Source organism: Clytia hemisphaerica, unplaced genomic scaffold (genome assembly GCF_902728285.1).
Source record: "Clytia hemisphaerica strain Z4C2 unplaced genomic scaffold, Clytia hemisphaerica genome assembly, whole genome shotgun sequence".
Lineage (NCBI taxonomy): Eukaryota > Metazoa > Cnidaria > Hydrozoa > Leptothecata > Clytiidae > Clytia > Clytia hemisphaerica.
The window spans coordinates 69,893-88,718 of NW_027103349.1; the positions used below are offsets into that span (position 1 = coordinate 69,893).

Below are 18,826 nucleotides of genomic sequence, written 5' to 3' on the forward strand. Positions count from 1 at the left end.
TAAAATATTTGGGAGTTGGAAAAATATTACTAAACTAAAAATAAAGTTGTCTGTTCTAAATATACATGATTTTTTCTTTAAAAAAACTAAACCAAAGATTTTCTTTTCAATCATTAACAAGATAAAAAGCATTTTGATACAAAACAAATAAATAAACAACAAATTTAGGAGGAAATAATATAATATCAACTATACAACAGGCTTGCTGAGGAAAAAAATGTTACACGTTAGAGCATAATGTAACAATTTTAAATTTCACAACATAATGAAAGCTTAAAGGTTTTGTTTTTAAGTAAGAGTGATATCGTTTGCTTACTCATCAATTTTAATTCACAAGCTTTTTCACATTTGGATTAACACGTATGTGGAGCAAGATGATCAGAAAGAGGGAAAGAAAAACAATTTTTTGTTTATATCAGCATAATATAACAATAGGCAGACACTGTCCTGATATGAAATATGTGTCTGGTATGAAACGGAAACACTTATGTAAAAATAAAACCTTTAAGGAACGGATAAATTGATCATCTGAAGAGAAGCGAAAAAGTGAAAAAGAACAATCGCCAAAAGTCCGCTCAACAATAATTAAGCGATCCGATTGGTTAAATCTCAAAACTATGATGTAATTAAGCCAAATCAACCAATCAGTTTTCCAGAATTGATTGAGGGGACTTCTGGATAGTTAACCTTAAATATGGTAGAGGTTGTCAGTACATGTTTTTTTTTTATAAGCATACAAAAATCCGAAAACAGGCTCAGAGATGCTTAAGTTAAAAGCTTAATAAGGCTGAAAAATGCTTGAGGGGATGCTTAAATCTAAAGCATAAATTTAGAGAAATACTGAAAATCCATAAAATTCCAGCCAAAACAAGCCAAAATCAGGAAAAAAAACATTTTTCGTAGGCTCGAGGTAATGCTTGCCATATGCTTAATTTTTCCCCATATCTGAGCCTAGATATGCTTATAAGTGCAATGCTTATAAAAAAAAAACATGTAGCCGGTATCACCAGTCTGTTCCTCGCACACTCACAACATCATATGAACGTTTATTTAGCTCTAACGCCATAATATTAATTCAATGTCAGGTATTGAAGTTTGTTTGATACACACTTTTCTATTACAACGTCTTAATTTTAGCTGAGCCTGCATGTGCTTATTTCTTTGACAATTTGAGCCTAAAATGATCTTATTGGCGTTCTTGAATTAAATTCACTTAAATTTATACAGAATTACCTCGAGTTTGCCATCAAGTCTGTTTGAATTTAAATTCAAGAAGTAAAAGAATTACTGAAATTTCGAAAGTTTCTTAGAATTCTGTTAATTCGAGCTAATTTGGCTAACTTATTCTCAGGCTTGTTATGTTCTTACGATGTTCTTTTTTTATCACTCTCCAAATTCCAGACTAAGTGCTCTTCTTATAAACTGGGTTCTAATAAAAAAAGTGTGTAACTTGGTAAGACCGAGCACTCATCACTTTCTAAATTAGCTGGTCAATAAACTTATAATTACGAATAGCTTAGGATGGAGTTTGAATTAAAATCTCGTTGAAAAGATAATCGCGAGTAGTGGGGATTATCATTTCTAAAACCCATCAATACAGCTTTAGTTTAGTTATTCCACTCTTATTTTTAAGTGGTATTCCATCTATACGATCGGATTCTCAACTCCACGTGGGAATCAACATGGCATGTTTGATACTATAATGTTTAGTAACATTCTCTCCAACTATTAAGCAATCAATTGTCACAAAAGATTATAACACGTGAATCTGGAAACGGGCGTTGCATCCATGAACATACTTATCCCTAATAAAAACATGGTTTCCAATTCGGGTTAATATCCGTGGTCTTTTTGAGACCATAATTTGCAAAAAAGAGAGCCCTGACACCAAAGTCTTCTTCCAAAAAGCCATCAACGAGGTTTTCACAAGTCTGTCTGAATCCCGTCATAACAAGGCTTGCAATCTATACTAGTCCAAGAGGTAAGACATTCAACCACATACCCAATGCATCAAAAGTTGCAAATTGTCACCAGCCAAGACAATGAAACTGCAAACTTCACATTTTTTCGACAGCTTTAACTTGATTCATTGTTGACGCCGCTATTATTTTGTGTTGATTGCTGTTGAGTGTTTTGAGGAGCGACCACGTAAACACCTCCCGATGAATTGGCGTATGAAGGAATCTGTTATATAAAAAAAGTGAACATAATTTTTTAAAATACAATATGTCATGTCTGATGTGTTGCGAGCAAAGGGTCAACGGTGTCTGATAAGCACTATAGAATAGGTAACTATTCTGGGATATAGCCTTTAGCCGTCCGCATCGGCGGGATCGTTCTTCCTTATACCCAGTAACCATGCATAGTCGAATGCACGCGCCAAACTGGGCTTAGCAGTAGTTTTCCGACTATTCAGAGATTATATTGTAGAGATAGTGTGCGCAATTTCAGAAAAATTCGACCACTTTTTTTAAGTCTTAGTGGCTTCTCTAAAGTATTAGATGCATACGGAGAGACATGCATTCTCATTATTATTGACAGGCCAATCAACCAATCTGAGTTCTTGAAAAAGTAAGCATGCTAGTTGCAACGTTATGATGCGAACACGTAATTTGAAACTCACTAAGTTTTAGATTTTCATAAATTACGCCTTATTGATTTCACACACTACAATTTTTAATAAGTGGAATTCTAGAATTGGTAGGATTGGGTTCTCTGTCGGAGACGGAAAGTTGGGTGTTTTTAATGCGGGAAAACGGAATCCAGCAAAAGGGAAAAAATATTCAAAGCTCCCGAAATTGTTGACAAAGCCTTGAAATTCAAAGGAATTTTCAATGGCTGAATTTTGGTTCTTTTTCAGACGGTTCAAACAGAAATCGGGGAAAAAAATTAGCGGAATTGCCGAATCGAACCCCCTGAAACTCACCTCTATAGGGTAATGAAAAGATAGAAGGAAGTGGGCATATAAGACCAAACATTACCTCAAAGGCCCTCGCTAAATAACAGAAATGAAATCTGCTAAAATAATTTATCATAAGTTAAAATAAAATCGTAAGGACAATAAAGATTTTTTTTCGTGAGGTGCGTGCGTATCGAAACTGTTCACAACCTTTTCTCGATATGACTTCTTTTTCCTTAAAGGTTTTGTTTTTAAATAAGAGTGATATCGTTTGCTTATTGATCAATTTTAATTTACAAGCTTTTTCACATTGGATTGAAACGGATGTGGAGCAAGATGATCAGAAAGAGGGAAAGAAAAACATTTTTTTGTTTATGTCAACATAATATAACAATAGGCAGACACTGTCCTGATATGAAATATGTGTCTGATATGAAACGGGAACACTTATGTAAAAATAAAACTGTTAACCGTAAACTAGGTCACACCTCTGCTCTTACGGTTTTTTGTATCCGTTATAACATTCATATGTGTACAAGGTAGAGAATGATATTAAATGATGTAGTATAAAAATCGAACGCAATTGATAAAAGACGAAGCCTTTTATCAAACAAACAAACTATCAAAATTACCATGGTACTATAAAGGATAGCATGACGTCATTTCTATGGTTTTATCAAAATAAAAGATATGAGAAGAACATTTCCTCCGAAAAAAAATGTATAAGAGATTGCATAGATAAAATTAACATTTAGAAGGTAGATTTTTGAAATTTTTACAACGAGCTTTTTTCTAATTCTAAGGGCACGTTTAACTTTAAAAAGCTAAGATGCCAGTTAACTGAGTATCAGTAAATAATAACTTTTTGTAAAAAATTTAGCTGATCAATTTAGTAATGCAAAGTTAATACATGATTTTCCAATTAGCAGATTCATGTAACAAGGTCACGAATAAACGTCGAGTAAAGCTCTGATTGGCTGAGACATGCAAAGATTACCTCATTTTTGGACATTTTGATAAAAATATGCTTATGTAAGCATTTTTTAGCCAATCAGAGCTTTACTCGACGTTTTTTTGTGTATTTGCTCCTTTGAGAAAGCTATCCCTGCGAAAGTTTCCCCCCCTAAAGAAAATTAGTATTTAAGCCAACTTACCGAAGGTTCAACACCGTTGCTACTAGTTTGTTGTTGTTGTTGCTGATTGGATGGTTGTGTTTGTTGTGATGATTCTTGTGTTGTTTGTTGCGATGTTGCTGTTGTTGTGTTGTTGTTGTTGTTGTAAGTGCTGTTGTAAGATGAGTTGAGATACACCTGTCGCGCCTTGTTGTTGTAAAGCTGACGTTGGGATTCGAACGTAATGTACCTGGCCACCGGAGCTCAATTGTACCTGTACGAATATAGAATGAAAGATATAAATAGGACTGCGTTTAATTTGGTAATTATGGATGCAGCCATACCAATCTCTCTAGTCAGCTCAATCGTAGAGATTCAACCAAATTGCGATGAAACCTTCCCAAACGGGAAGAATTAGTGAGTTTTTCGAAAATATATCTGCCCCTTTGAGAAGACTCTTCCTCATCTTGAAGTCGAAAAATGATTCAATTTCACGTACAATGTACAATGTACAATGACCATCGAAAAATGAAACATTCTTTAAGGTGATACAGGGGAGGGGGGGGGTCGGTAGTAAAATCTCAGACATATATGAGTAGTAAAAGGATTTTTACGAACTTTTACATACCACCACCCAGACTCTTGAGAGAGGTATTTTACTGCCCTGTTAGTAAAAGTTTTTGGGACAATTTGTCATGGAGACCACCTATTTTTTGGTTGCTTTTCGGACTGATTTTACAAAAAAAGCTGAAAAAAAGCTAAAAAATGATTATTTCTGTGACACATTTTTCACTTAGTCCAAAAATAAATGTTTTGCCCTTAGAATTCAATTCTTTTTTATATTCAACATTTAACACATATACAGACACACATAGACACCGCCTATTTTAGTATTTAACTACCCTGGGTAGTAAAAAGTTTTTTCGTTTTTTTGTCACACCACCACCGTAGTAAACGTCATTATGTCTAAGATTTTACTACCGACCCCCCCCCCCCTGGGTGATAAAGCATGAATTTTATAGTTTCTCATTATCACCTTACCGAGCTTGTTTGTCAAATATCTTTTGAAACTCCCTGAACGAGAAGCTGGAATTCGATCGAGAAGGCACCTCGAGCACTCACCTTATCGGGAAGATCTTTTCCTTCGGGATCTATAGTTCTGCCCGTTCGTTAAGTTCTTCCTTCCTATTCGGAAGAATCTTCCTGTTCAGGTAGCAGTCGGGACTACTATGGACCAAGGAGGTGTTGAAGAATATCTGATCGACTTTCTTGACCTTTTGAAATAACAATTTCGGCTTCAACGTGCGTCAGAAATAGCAAAATATTTCGCCCAAATTTTCTTTTGTCGCACAACTTGAAAAAAAATCTATATGAAACATTGTACCTGAGTTGTGTTTGATTGAGCTTGACTTGTGCTCAGTTCAGTAGATTGTTGTTGCACAACATTTGAAGTCGATTGTTGCACAGCACTCTGTGTCCCCTCAGCTGACGCAGGTGTTGTTGATGTATTCTGTTGGGCGGCTTGTGGCGGGGGTTGGGCAAGCTGAACAATCTGTGGTTGAACTGCACCCTATTTGTTGAAATAGTTGTTAAATTAGCTAATTCTAGATTGCGTGGGCCCGTATAAAATGGAATTTCAGAAGAAAAAGATTTAATTGAGGTTAAATTTAAAATGACAAGCAACATGCTGACCTGATACAGGTAGTCGAAAACATGGTGATTGGCAATGAAAATATTTTGACGAAAAAGGAAAAATAACAGCATAGCACAGAGAAGCGTAAGCTTGAAAACATGAAGAACTTGTTTTACAATGGATTTCCGATGTTTTAGAGATAGGAATCCCCATTTTTTTGGAAGTCAAACCATGCTAAGTAACTCAACAAAATCAAATGAATTTTGACAAAAGCCCAAAATCTAGCCCATATTTTCCACTTCACCCAAAAATTTCTTTTGTATATCGGTCTCACTTTTTGGGTACTGTCATTTTGCATCACTATGCAAAAAATCTGAAAAAACTAATGGGCCGATCCCGAGAATAGCTGGTAACAGACGAACGGGCGAATGAACAAAGGTTAGTTTAGACCTCTAAAGTAGGACTAAAAATGTAAAGATTTTTGAGGCATTGATTAAAAAAAACAAAGAAAAAATGTCCCCCCCCCCCCCCCCCCCCCCCTTGGAATTTCATGAAACATTTTGGAAATCACTCAAAGCATAACGTATGAACCAATAAAAATGACATAAAACCCTTTTAAATAAAGTTGACGCTCTCTAATTCGACGTTCTACTATTCGATAAGCTCCCTTATTCGATGAAAATTCAATTCCCCTTGAAGATCGAATTAGAGAGCGTCAACTGTCAACTTTGATAACATTTTAAGCGCATCATAAAAGAAAACTATGAATGGAATGAACTCTACCATACTATTGTGATGAGCTTACGTTGGCAGTTTGTGCTGGAGTTGCACCGGTTGATTGTAGACCACTTAATTGTTGAGGTGTGGCAATAATGAATTGACCGTTCTGTTGGATCACATGTGCGCCTGGTGGTAAATGGGTGATTTGTGGCGTGTTGGCGGTTGCTTGAACAGGAGTTGCAGATGAGTTGGTAGTCCCTGCTGCAGCTGCTGCATTTGATTGAAGTTGTGATAAATGGAAATAGTATTGGACTTGCTCTGGTGCCATCACGTTCGGAGGTTGACGGACAACTTCTTCCTGTTAATGATAAAAGTTTTGTTTTTAATAAAAAGTAATCTTGTTTTTACTTGCAAGATTCTTCAATTTGAGATCATAAGTTCTTTTTATTGATTGGACTCATGCCGTTCTCAATCTAGATTTAGAACGCCATGCATGATTGGACTCAAAATAGGGCAATTTTAGATAGAGAAAGGAAAGAAAATCAATTTATTTGTTTACACGACACAAAATAAGAACACAATAAAACACAAGTACCCGGCCTGATATAAAATAAAAATATGTCTGATATGAAACATCAAACTGAAGAAAAGCCAAAGAACCACTATTATATCATCTGGTACTGTTTTTTATAAGCAATTTATTTTCATTTTTTCTGATATTGAAAAGGAAAGGTTTTCACTTGATAGTCGGTAACAATTATCCAAATGAAACTGGACGGAGGTTTTACGCTTACTTGTCGCTTTGCAGGTTTCAGTTCATCTCTTGGAACAATATCAATTAAAAAATCAAATTGATCATATTTTGTTATTGCCATCGCTATATCATTTCTCTAAAAAGAGGAAAGAAAAACGTTAAATGCAAAGAAAGGTTGCTAGGCAGAAGTTTACAACATAAATCTGTTTTGAGTTTATGATGTACTGATATGAGCACCCAGTTTTTCCAGATGTTAAGTGATTCCTACATTAAGTTATCTAAATTCTAGACACTTCAAAATTTTAATGCACACGTTTCTCATTGATTCAAAAAAAGAAACGAAAATCCAATAAGATTAGGATAGATATTATACCTGTAAAGTTCTTCTCTTATTATCTTCTGTATGAATCCAAGCACGCAAAGATAATTCGCTGATAAAAATCTCTGCAGGCTTTGGCAAATAGTATGGGAGCCTAAAAGTGGAAAAATACTTGTTTTCATTAGGGGATGCAGGTATTTGTAAAATTTGGAGAACAGCAACTACAACTACCAAAAAACTCTAGCAAACTTTAGAGAAAACTGTTATCACTATTAAAAAGAAAGCAAGACATCAGTGATTTTGCTAATCGAGTCAAAGCCATAATCTTGAACAAATAAAACACAAAGTACTAGGTATCTGTTTTAAAGATTTAGCTGTTTTTTTTCGTTAACAAAAATATGGTTGGCAGCAAAACAGTCAATTTTTGATAAAATGAAAACCATGATTTGAATTGCAACCTTTAAAAGAACTGATTAAAAAGAACATTGGCAAATACCTCAGCACTTATCATCTTCACATCACCATCTTGTTTCATTATTTTCTTGATTCTTGCAAGCGGAAGTTCTTGAATTGGTTCATCTTTCTTTCCCTGAAAATATCATTAACCCATTAACAAAAAAATTGTGTTTAATAACAATAATTACGTGAATTTTGAATATGCAAAATTTATGGAAATGCAAAAAACAGCAATTTCTGGTTCTACAGACAGTTGTTGGTAGTATTAATACCCATCGAGGGAAAAACTTTTGATTAATTCTCAAAATAATCCCAAAAAACAGTTTTTTATGGGACATTTTTGGATCTGGTCTCTCATTTGAATTAATGCACATTTTTGTGCAAAAAATCGATATTGAGGAAATCTGGTACTGTAATAACATGGCCCCTGGCGTGCGAATGGAATTGAGGGGGCCAAAGAAATATGTCGCCCACCATGGTTGGGCGACGAAGAAAATGTTCGACTTTTCACCCTTATTTCACCCCTCTAAACAGTATATGTAAGATCTTTTAAAGTAAAAAAAATTACTTTGCAAAATATTGGGGGGGGGGGCATGGCCCCCCCTGGCCCCCCCGGTGACGGGGGCCATGAATAAAAGAACGCACAAACTAACTAAGAACATGGGTTAATTTATAGCACCTCCAGGTAGGTCCAATAAATAAATTCCGAAAGAAGAAGTAACACACTGAATGATACCTATATGTCTCATTACCTTTTTGAAAGGGAGGTGTTCCATTGAAAAGGTCTGATGAAAAGAATGATGCACTGTAAGGGTGTATTTTTTGTCAGTTTCCACACTGTAAGGGTTTCAATTTTCGTAGCTTATTCCTGCACTGTAAGCGTCTGATTTTAAAAGTCAATTTTTGGGCCGAATATATGGTTGTTTTCAGAACGAGTGCCCCCTGGGACATATTATATAACATACAATACTTAAAAATTGACATATTGACATGATTTTAAAGGAGAGTTTGCTTAAGTGAATTTGACTATAGAATAATAAAATCATACAACTTACAGCTTTCTGCAAAAATGGTTTGGTCCGGATATCAGCCATGACACGTTGGCCAGTAGGTTGCCAACAATTGGCCAGCTTCTGAATTGGACTAAAATATAATAAATAAATAATTGATCAGATCAGATAATCAACATTGGTTACAAAAGATGATCAAAAGTAAGAACAGAGAGAATTTCTTTTGCTAACATTGGAGTACTTGCTCTCCATAAAAATATAAACTTTTGCAACTGATTGGCGATCATTTAAGATAAAACTAAATATATTAGAAATACTTTCATTCACTCAACTATGATATATGAAAAAATCTGAAGTTAATACCTGATGTGCACCATAACTGACGGGATCACCCATTTGTGTTTGTATTTAAACTGAGATGGAAAACAAAAACATGTTAAATTAGTCTTGCTGAATTTTTGATAAACTTTATTAATTTTGATATTTTGCTGGATATTTACCGATTACAATCCAAACATTACCCAAACATTCTACATAGTTTTAACAAGCAGCATAGTACAAAAGATACTACATAGTGTGCAAGGGGATTCCAGGTCCCACCTAAAAATTTAGGTCCCACCTAACCCTAAAATTCCTAACCTCAATCCAAACTCCCAGATCCCAGCTAAAAATACTATCCCCACGAAAAATCATACTATTTTGAGGAACGAAACAAAAATTCTTACAGTATAATACCGGGTGTCTCTGAAAATACTTCCCCCTGTTTGATTCAATATTGCGAAAAAGTGAAAAAATATATCAGCTTGATTTTTTCTAAATCGTTTTGAGGAGGGTTTAACTTAAATTTTGGTATATAAAACTTTAACATTGCTTCATTAGATGACAAAAAGAGTAAAAAAATTGTTTTCAAAAAGAGCCCAAAAAGATGAAAAAACAGGGTATCAAATTAGACAAGAAAACACTGTACTTTATTGACAGTAAAGTTTTACTTTTGATCTTCTGTGCATCTTTTTTGTTTTATTATTCGTTTTTAATGATTTTTATTGCCAATTTAGAGCTCCTTTTGGATTCATTAAGCATGAAGTTTAAACAAGCAACAAACTTTTATCAAATTTGTTTTCAAAAGTTTCCAAAGCTTAGCGAGTCTATTTGAGTGGAGAAGAGAAAGTTTGAGTGTCTTTTTTTCTAACAAAAGATTTGATACCCTGTTTTTTCGTCTTTTTTCGCTCTTTTTGAAAAAAGATTTTTTACTCTTTTTGTCATAACTTTTGGTCTAATGAAGCAATTTTAAAGTTTGATATACCAAAATTTAAGTTAAACCCTCCTCTAAACGATTTCGAAAAAATCAAGCTAATATATTTTTTCACTTTTTCGCAATTTTGAATCAAACAGGGGGAAGTTTTTTCAGAGACACAAAAGTTTAGTATAGATAGTAAAATAATTACTTAGAATATAAAATTTGGAAGAAATTATTATTAAATTGGAAAGAAGAAAAAACTAACATTAACTTTTACCAAAACACTAAAAATCGCACCTAAAGAAATTAATCCCCACCTTAACTTGTTTCTCCCACCTAAAACCATAAAATCTCCAAATTTCACCTGGAAATTTTAATAACGGTTTGTAATTTTAATGACGTCACAATGTGGAAATTTTGCCCCTTTTTCAGAATCAATTTTCTTGAGCTACATTGAGAAATTATACATATCCTCTTAAAAGTCTTCTTCTATATTGATTTTTGAGAGCTTTTGAATGGTTATTGGATTCTATCTTAGGGACGCGAAAGAAACCTTCTTTTTACAGAGAAATCTCAAGCTATGGTTTTTCTTAATCTACATTTAAAGACGATTCTTTTGGTATACTTTTTCAATCAGCTTGGGCCTATATGACGTCATCTGGGACCCAAAATGTTAACGAGGATGACATGTAAATAAGAGAATAGGAGAACGCGATTGCTAAGGGAAAATAATGTTTGTGGAGTTATTTGTTATTCAATAGATTGTCGCATTCTCCTAAACAACTATTTGGATAGGTCCAGTTGATAGATATCTGGGCTGTATAATTTAAAAATGGTTTTATTAGATTGTTTGCACCCTGTTCATTTTTATGTGACCTCAGCTGCCTGACTATGTAAAAGATAAATACAGGGAGTGGTTGGGGAGGTAACATTGTTGACAATGGGCTATTCCATTTGTAATCAATTTACAGGGGTATATGACCATGCTGATATTCCAGACAGTCGAGCGATTTCTTGTTAAATGTCCAGGGATTTTAACAATTATTTAGAAACTTAGTGCCTCGGACGCCCACGAACTTGGTGTGTTGTTCGTGCAACATTAGAGAAATATGCCTGTGATGTGCTGTACTGGCGACGCAACGCACTCACACGGTTCCACGATGTACTGGCACTGTGATGTGCCGTGCTGGCAGCGCAACATACTCAAAGGGTTGGGCAGTGTACATAGGTGATCGTGCAGTAAATTTGAATGACCGCCCAGCGTGCCTCTACAGATGCGCATGGTGGTGCACAAGTCACATGTCTAGGGAAAAATAGTTTTTTCTATCCTGGGACTGTCTGGGGTATACTGTCAACACTCCTGTTATTTCTATATTATCTTACGTTTTTATAGATTAGTACATTAACACTTTGGTGGGTTTTACACTATCAACCATTTGATCCATATTAGTTGTTCGTAGGGGTAATTGATCAGCATAACCCCCTGGAAATTGAGTTAGGACAGGTGAGGATTATACTCTAGATAAGAGAAAACCCAAATAGAGGATTACCTTATTTAGGAGATTTTTAGTCTCCTACTTAAGAGAACCATACCTAAACTAGGAGAATTTGGCACATTTGACTGATTTCCTTAAGGTAGGACCCTCTCAGCGCTCTGGACCCAAAAAGTGCTGTTTTTTGTGCTCCGGAACACCGGAAGATTTGCTTTCAATTGTCAAAAAAACACAAAATTAGCCTTATTACTGCTGAAGTAACCAAATCAAAATGAAAGATAATGATTTTCGCAACACCTTTTTCTAAATATAAGCAGATTTCAACTAAATTTTGTCAGAAGGAAGAAAATGACGTACTGAGACGATCTATAAACAGTCAGGGATATCCCTCAATTTGCAGTATACTGCAATTGCAGTAGTTTTCATTCGTGGTTAGCCTACAAAAGCTTATAACGGGTACATATAGCGCTGGTCAACAAAGATAAACAAACATTGACTGTAAATAATCATACGAGAAGAGAGTTTGTCTTTATTAAGGAATCTGATCTACAGAAAAAATATTTTGCTGTGCGTATTAAAAAGATATTGTCAATTATGTACAAAAATTGCCTGTTTTCTCCTTGAATCTCAAATTCTGATTTTTGAATAATCTGCAATTGCAGTATATGAAAAATGTAAAAGTGACATTTATACCGCAATTGCAGTATACCGCAAGATGATTGGGCTATTCCATTTTTAAACCATACAGGGGTATTGACAAACTTTTCCAGACCAGACCAGGGGGGTCTGAGCCTTGATTTTCCAAGGGGTTTTTGGTCATTTTCAGATTTTCCAAGGGGGAAATGACCCATTAAAGGTTTCCAGGGGGTTCTCCCCTCCTAAACTGACATCAATAGTCATTTTCCAAGCCCTTTTTCACAAAATTTCACTTTCCAGGGGTGTCGACTCCTAATTTCCAGGGGATAATTGTTATCAAAAATTTCCAGGGGGGTTAGTGAGAAAAGTTCGTCAATACCCCTGTACAATTTTTTTTTGGAATAGCCCATCAGTTAGTCAAACTAGCGTCCCGCCAAAGATTAATGCTGCAAAATCGCTATATCGTTTACTTGACTCTCAAGCAAAAAAATGTGCCGCAAAATTTCTAAAGGTATTCATGAAAAAATAACCCGTCACTTTTTAATGAAATTAACATTTTCAAAAACTTTGAGAAATTGCCTAAAATTTGAGTCATAGATGAAAAAATTTGAGTCGAGCCAACCTTGAAAACTAATTTGAAGATCAACTTCCCAAGAAAAAGATCTAAGGGAACCCACCTAGATCCGCGCACCGCGGGGTAGGCTGTTTCCTGGAAATTTTGCCGGACCTCAACAATGACCCATTTACATGTGCGTTATTATTTTTACTTTAGCGTTTAAACAAGGCCTTAAAATCGAAGCGCTGTCTCGTTTTAATTGATTTTCTTGGGATCTTGAACTTGATTCAGGTAACTCTCATCCTTGTTGTTGCAAATACATCCTGTGTAGATGACTGATGTTGTTTTTTCTGAAAGTTTAATTTCCTAGTGTGACAACACGCCCCCCCAGCGGTTTGCGTGAATGCGTGAATGGGTATTTTCGGCTGCGTGAATGCGTGAAAATTGAAAAAAAAATGCGTGAATTGAAAAAACTTGCGTGAACATGAAAATCCACTTTTTGACTGTGTGAATGCGTGAATGTGGGCTATTTTGTGCGTGAATACGTGAATTTTTGCTTTTTTCCACTGATGGTGTGCAGTGTTCCCGATTTTCCAATGTTTCCCCGATTTTCTGAAAAATTGGGTTATTGCATGAAACTCGAGGAAAATTTGCGTGAATGCGTGAATTTCAAAAAAAAATTGCGTGATTGCGTGAATTGAGAGTCCGCTGCGGGGGGGGGGTCCTCACTAACTGCCCATTGTAAGGTCAAAAATCAGCATGGTAAAAAAAATCTCCTAACTAAGGTATATAAAGATATCTCCTAATGAAGAGAACTTCTCTTAAATACCGTAAGTTGGTCTAATGTCCACATCCCTAGTCTAATTCAAACGGGGAAATCCCACTTGTTCGACAGTACATTTGATCGACAATTGTTGAACAACTGAACTGTCTAACAAGTGACCGCTCAGTTGTTCGACAGCCCAGTTGTTCAACATCTCAGTTGTTCAACAAATGCGGTAATTAGCATTTTTAAATGCACTTTTCTGATGTCTATTTTAAGAAATTCTATTTTCAATTCATTATCTGATCTTTTCTGGGGTCAGGATTAGAGTACAACAAAGTGCGAAAAGAATAAAAACTTTGAATTAAGGATGAGAAAGAGTTGTAATTGTCGAAAATATCAGAGTTGATCAAGTGAATGACAAACAACTGGGCTGTCGAACAACTGAGCGCTCACTTGTTACTTGTTAGACTGCCCACTTGTTCGACAATTTCATCAAAATGTCGAACAAGCGTACTGTCGAACAAGTGACATGGCACCATTCAAACACCCTTCTTTAGAGCCGGACAGATTGGGGACATGCTGATAAATAACGAGATTGCTCACGGGAATTTCTAACCCGCGCGAGCAAACCCGCACCTGTCAATCATTTCTTAAACCTGTCAATCATTTTTAGATGCTTTTCTTTTCACTTGTGGTTTCGAAAAAAGTGTTTGTAAGATAATAAAAAAAGACAAAAGTCGATTTTTATGCATTTTTTTAGTTGAAAGTTTTGGAATACTGGATTTTCAAGAGAAGGGAAAGTCACGAGTCTTGACTCTTGACACTCCACCCGCTAACCAACCTGATCCATTTTGAAATACTGTACTTTAAGTCAAACTGCACTGAGGTGACACGTTTATAAGTTTTGTTTCTTAAAAATATAACGGCAATTTTCAAAAATATCAATACAATAAGAGCTCATAAAATCAGAAAAAGGTTGGTCAATGTTGACAAAATAACTCAAACTTCAACGCACCGTATAGGATTCGAACTCTCAAAAATAACGATCACATGCACGACAGTTCAGCGCCTTATCCACTCTGCCACTCAAGATATTGACAAGGGTTAATAACAATGATTAAATATAACATAATTTTATTTACCCTGTCAAGGTATTAACTTCTTAAAAAAATGATTTTAGATCATTTCCAACATGCGGGAGCCGATCACTCATCGAGATTTTCAGGGGATTTTCAGGATCTTTAGTATTTATAGTGGGACTGCAGCAAACGGGTTGTAAACCCTGACTGTGGGGGGTTAGGACACTCTCCAATCTCCTTAAATTCTCAAAAGACTGAAGAGAGGAGCTTTTTCTTCTATACAGTACCCATATACAGCCATACAGCAGACAGAATTCACAGAGCGTACACGCGCGGGTGATTAAGCATGATCGCGCGGAATGCGGGTCAAAAAAATTCCCGTGAGCAATCTCGTTATTCATCAAAAAGTGATTGGGGAGGTCAGAGAGGAAAAAAACCTGTTTTCAATTAGTCAGAAAGTCTGCCGTATACTATCTTCGCTTTCTGATTTGAATGATGGCGCTGCGATATTTTTTCCACCATCAGATTATCAAAGGCAAAAAATAGTTGAGCTCCAGACCCTGGACTAGTTTTCAATCAGTGATTCTGACCAATCTTTTAATCCTATCCTGTAAAGAAAGGTGTCAGAATTAGACGAGGGATGTCGACAGTAGACCAACTTACGGTAGAGTATATCTTGTAACTAGAGTATAATCCCTGGCTGTACGAGCCTCCTGGAAAGTAATTTATGGGTTTTTCATCGAATTCCTCAAATATAGGTCCTGGAAAACTTTCTTTAAGCTCCTCTGATCCCCTGGAAAAAATTCAATAACCCTCTGCCCTTGGAAATATTCAAAAAACAATTAAAACCCATTGGAAAATCTGGGATTAAGTAAGACCGCCTGGAAAAGTTTGTGAATACTCCTTTATGATTATGGATTAAAAATGGAATAGCCTAATGCCTCTCTGATCTGACTCCACAGTGATCACAAGTTTTTCATAAAATTTCGTAAAAAGGACCAAACCTTAGGATATAGGTGAAGGATAAGATTTGCTTTTTATGGTTGCACATTTAAAAAATTATACTTTCATTTACCTTTGTTTTGAGGAACTTCTAGGAACTGGAAGTGATGGTTTCTGGTTGGTGGCTTGAGATGAAAAGTATTCTGGTTGGTCAAAATCTATAGATGTTCTGGTTGGCTCCAACATCGCTTTCCACAATAACCCGCTGCGTGGTCACACACCTTTTCAAATCGAAGTCCGTTTCTATTCGCTTCATACCTTGAGTAGTAAAACCACAACCGCCCAGTCCCCCCAACACTTGCAACATGGCGTTTTTCCTTCAGGCGGCAGGCGGTTTTCAGTTTTTGAAGGGCACATTTTTGCCACCGCAAAAAAAATCGGTTCACCATGTTCACCATGCCATAAAAAAGTTTTTTTCTAAAATGACTAACGAAAGCATCCAAAGAGGACCTTTTTTTAAACATCTGTTTCCCACAGACATAGCCTTCCTGGAAAATTTAATCAGTTAGCTAAAAGATCTGTTTTCTCCACAATACCTAAATTTTTATTTTAATCTCAAAGTATCTTTCCTAGAAAATTTGATCTGTTTCCACAATTTTCAGAATTAAAATGTTGATCTGTTCTCCCAAATAGGATATCTGTTCTCGCTCTCCTGGAAATTTTCATATGTTTCCCTTGCTTTTTGTGATTGATATCTGTTCCCCCCCCAGAAAATTCAATCTGTTTCCAATGCAATATCATCTTTTCAGAAACAGATATCCTCGCAGATATCTGGTTTCCCAATTTATTATGTCATTTCCTAGAAATGTTGATCTGTTTCTCTCTGATGACGTCACCAGCTGGAGCGGGGAAACAGATAGTTTTAAGGAAAAGGTCTCTCCTACTCCCTCTCCTAGAAAATCGGGTCTGTTCCCCCATTTTTCAAAAAAAAAGCTCTCTCCTGGAAAAGGGAAACAAATATTTCGGGGAAATGGGCTCGTTGGCTGCTTCTGGACTAAAAAGCTAACTTGAGTTCTCCGGGCCTTATCAAAATAAATACAGTCTGCTTCCGAAAAATTACTGGAAATTTAGACATACATTTATATTTACCTGATATGAGAGGAGTCCGAGAGGAGGCAGGGTACTCAAAGCTAACGACGTACGTACTGCTGTGTGCAGCCCTTATTTTCATTTTTAAGTTTAACTTGTTTTTCTTGATTAAACCCATGTGGTACTGGTATATTTTCATTAGTCGATTAGTTAGAGACGAGACAAATTTAATTTATTGCTTTTACGGGGAGACCTTTAGAAAAATATGGGTCGGTATCATAAATATAAATACAAATTGCTTTATCGATGAGTGACTTTCGTGTCATTTATTTCCATACTGTGATACGATATTTTAAATCAACGTATTTAGCTAAAAACATCCACAAAAAAGATCTACCCATATTATAACTTGGCAAATTCAATTTCATTATTCTTTTCAATTTCGGAAAAAGGAAAAAGCAAGTCGAAAAATAAATTAACTTGGCCTCACCTTATATATCAAATTTTAAGTATTCTTTTTATCTTCTCATTACATACAACCAAAAAATTTTCTTCAAAAAATTCACATTATTATGGCCATCAAAACTTCTCATACTTTTTTCGTCGGACCGTGCAGCCCCCGTGCAGCAGGTGGGAAAGAAAGTCTAAAGTGAGGCATTTCGCTTCATTATGAGTTGTTTAGTTACTTTCATGTACTTTCAAAAGATCATAATAAAGTGTTAAATACACTCTTCTCAAGATGCATAAATTTATTGTTGTCCTCGTTTTCAAACAGATTTCATTGCTATGAAATTATACATTTAAACCAATTTAAATTCCCAAAGGCAAACATTAACTATAAAACAAAAGTACTTGGAATTCAAAATGTCTCATGTGGTGTAAACAACACAATTATCATTGTGAATATGTAATTTTATAGCAATGAAATCTGTTTGAAAACGAGGACAACAATAAATTTATGCATCTCGAGAAGAGTGTATTATTAGGGCTTAATAACTCTATTCATACTAGGCTTTAAAGGACGGTTCGGAACTAAGGGGGGGGGGGTTCCTGTACCACCCCATGGTGGCGGTGGTAATGAAATTTGACACCATGAAATTTGGTACACAAGATCCTTGTCATTATAATATAAGGTAACTTTAGACAAAAAATCTTTTTGATCACGTCACTCATCATACCCAAAGTGAGCAAAAACCGAAAAATTCCTTTGTACTTGTAAATAGCCAGGGCAGTACTAAAATCTAGGACATCATGATGTTTAGTGCGTGGTGGTGGTGGTATACTCAGAATTTTTCAAATTATTTCAAACTTTTTGTGATTTTTTAAAAAAATTCAAAGTTTTAAGTTGCAAAAATCAGAACTCTTGAGAAAAAGGGTCCCGAACAGACAAAACTTTGTCCTGAAAAGACCAGAATTCGGTGGTATCAGTGTCTAAATGTCCTTAAAAATTTTAGTACATCGGTACCAAAATACCAATTCTCTAAAATGGGTTGTGGTGGTATGCAAAAATTATTAAAAACCAATTTTGAGATGCGCAAGATGTGAAAATTTTTAGGTGTCAAAAATTATTTTAATTTTAAAGGTAAATACAGGTTGGGAATTTCATTTAGAAAATTTCATGTCTAGAGCTCTTTTATTTCAGGAGTTATTCTGACCATTAGTTTCACTACCAAACAGAAACATCCCCTTTAGTCAGAATAGGGTTAATGTTTATATTATGTTAGCTTTAGACTGCCTAGATAGTCCTAAATCTTGAGTGATTTCATTATCAAAATGTTGGTCAAGTTTGACTGCTGGGAAATATTTCCAAATGAAGGAACAATTTGGGGGAGGAAAAACTTTCGAAGTATAAAAGAAATGCAATTTTGAATGAATTTTCTTTAAAAAATGACTCTAAATTCTATTACTCTTAGGTGCCAAATAAACGGGGGGGAGGTTCGAATAAACGGGGGGGGGGGTGGGGGGGTTGGAAAATTTTTGAAATTTTGATAAACGGGGGGACCTAATTGCCGGGGGGTTGGGGGTTGGAAAATTGTACTTCTGAAACCCCAAAAATAAGGTAAATAGGCTAAAATCAGGCTATTAAGAGCAAAATAAGGGGCCTTCTCTTTGACAGCTGAAAATA

The 18,826-nt window shown here is 35.5% G+C and overlaps 1 protein-coding gene across 1 annotated transcript; it reads right to left on the minus strand.

The window, feature by feature from the left end:
* Positions 1 to 1,891: 1,891 nt before the first annotated feature.
* On the minus strand, positions 1,892 to 15,894 carry LOC136820244 (nuclear transcription factor Y subunit gamma-like). Its single transcript, XM_067076442.1, is given in 11 exon segments — positions 1,892 to 2,184; positions 4,054 to 4,285; positions 5,396 to 5,581; positions 6,450 to 6,722; positions 7,159 to 7,254; positions 7,492 to 7,566; positions 7,568 to 7,591; positions 7,934 to 8,026; positions 8,949 to 9,036; positions 9,267 to 9,316; positions 15,746 to 15,894. Coding segments are annotated over 9 exon segments (1,059 nt in total). The 5' UTR covers positions 9,281 to 9,316; positions 15,746 to 15,894; the 3' UTR covers positions 1,892 to 2,184; positions 4,054 to 4,075.
* Between the last annotated feature and the right edge of the window lie 2,932 nt (positions 15,895 to 18,826).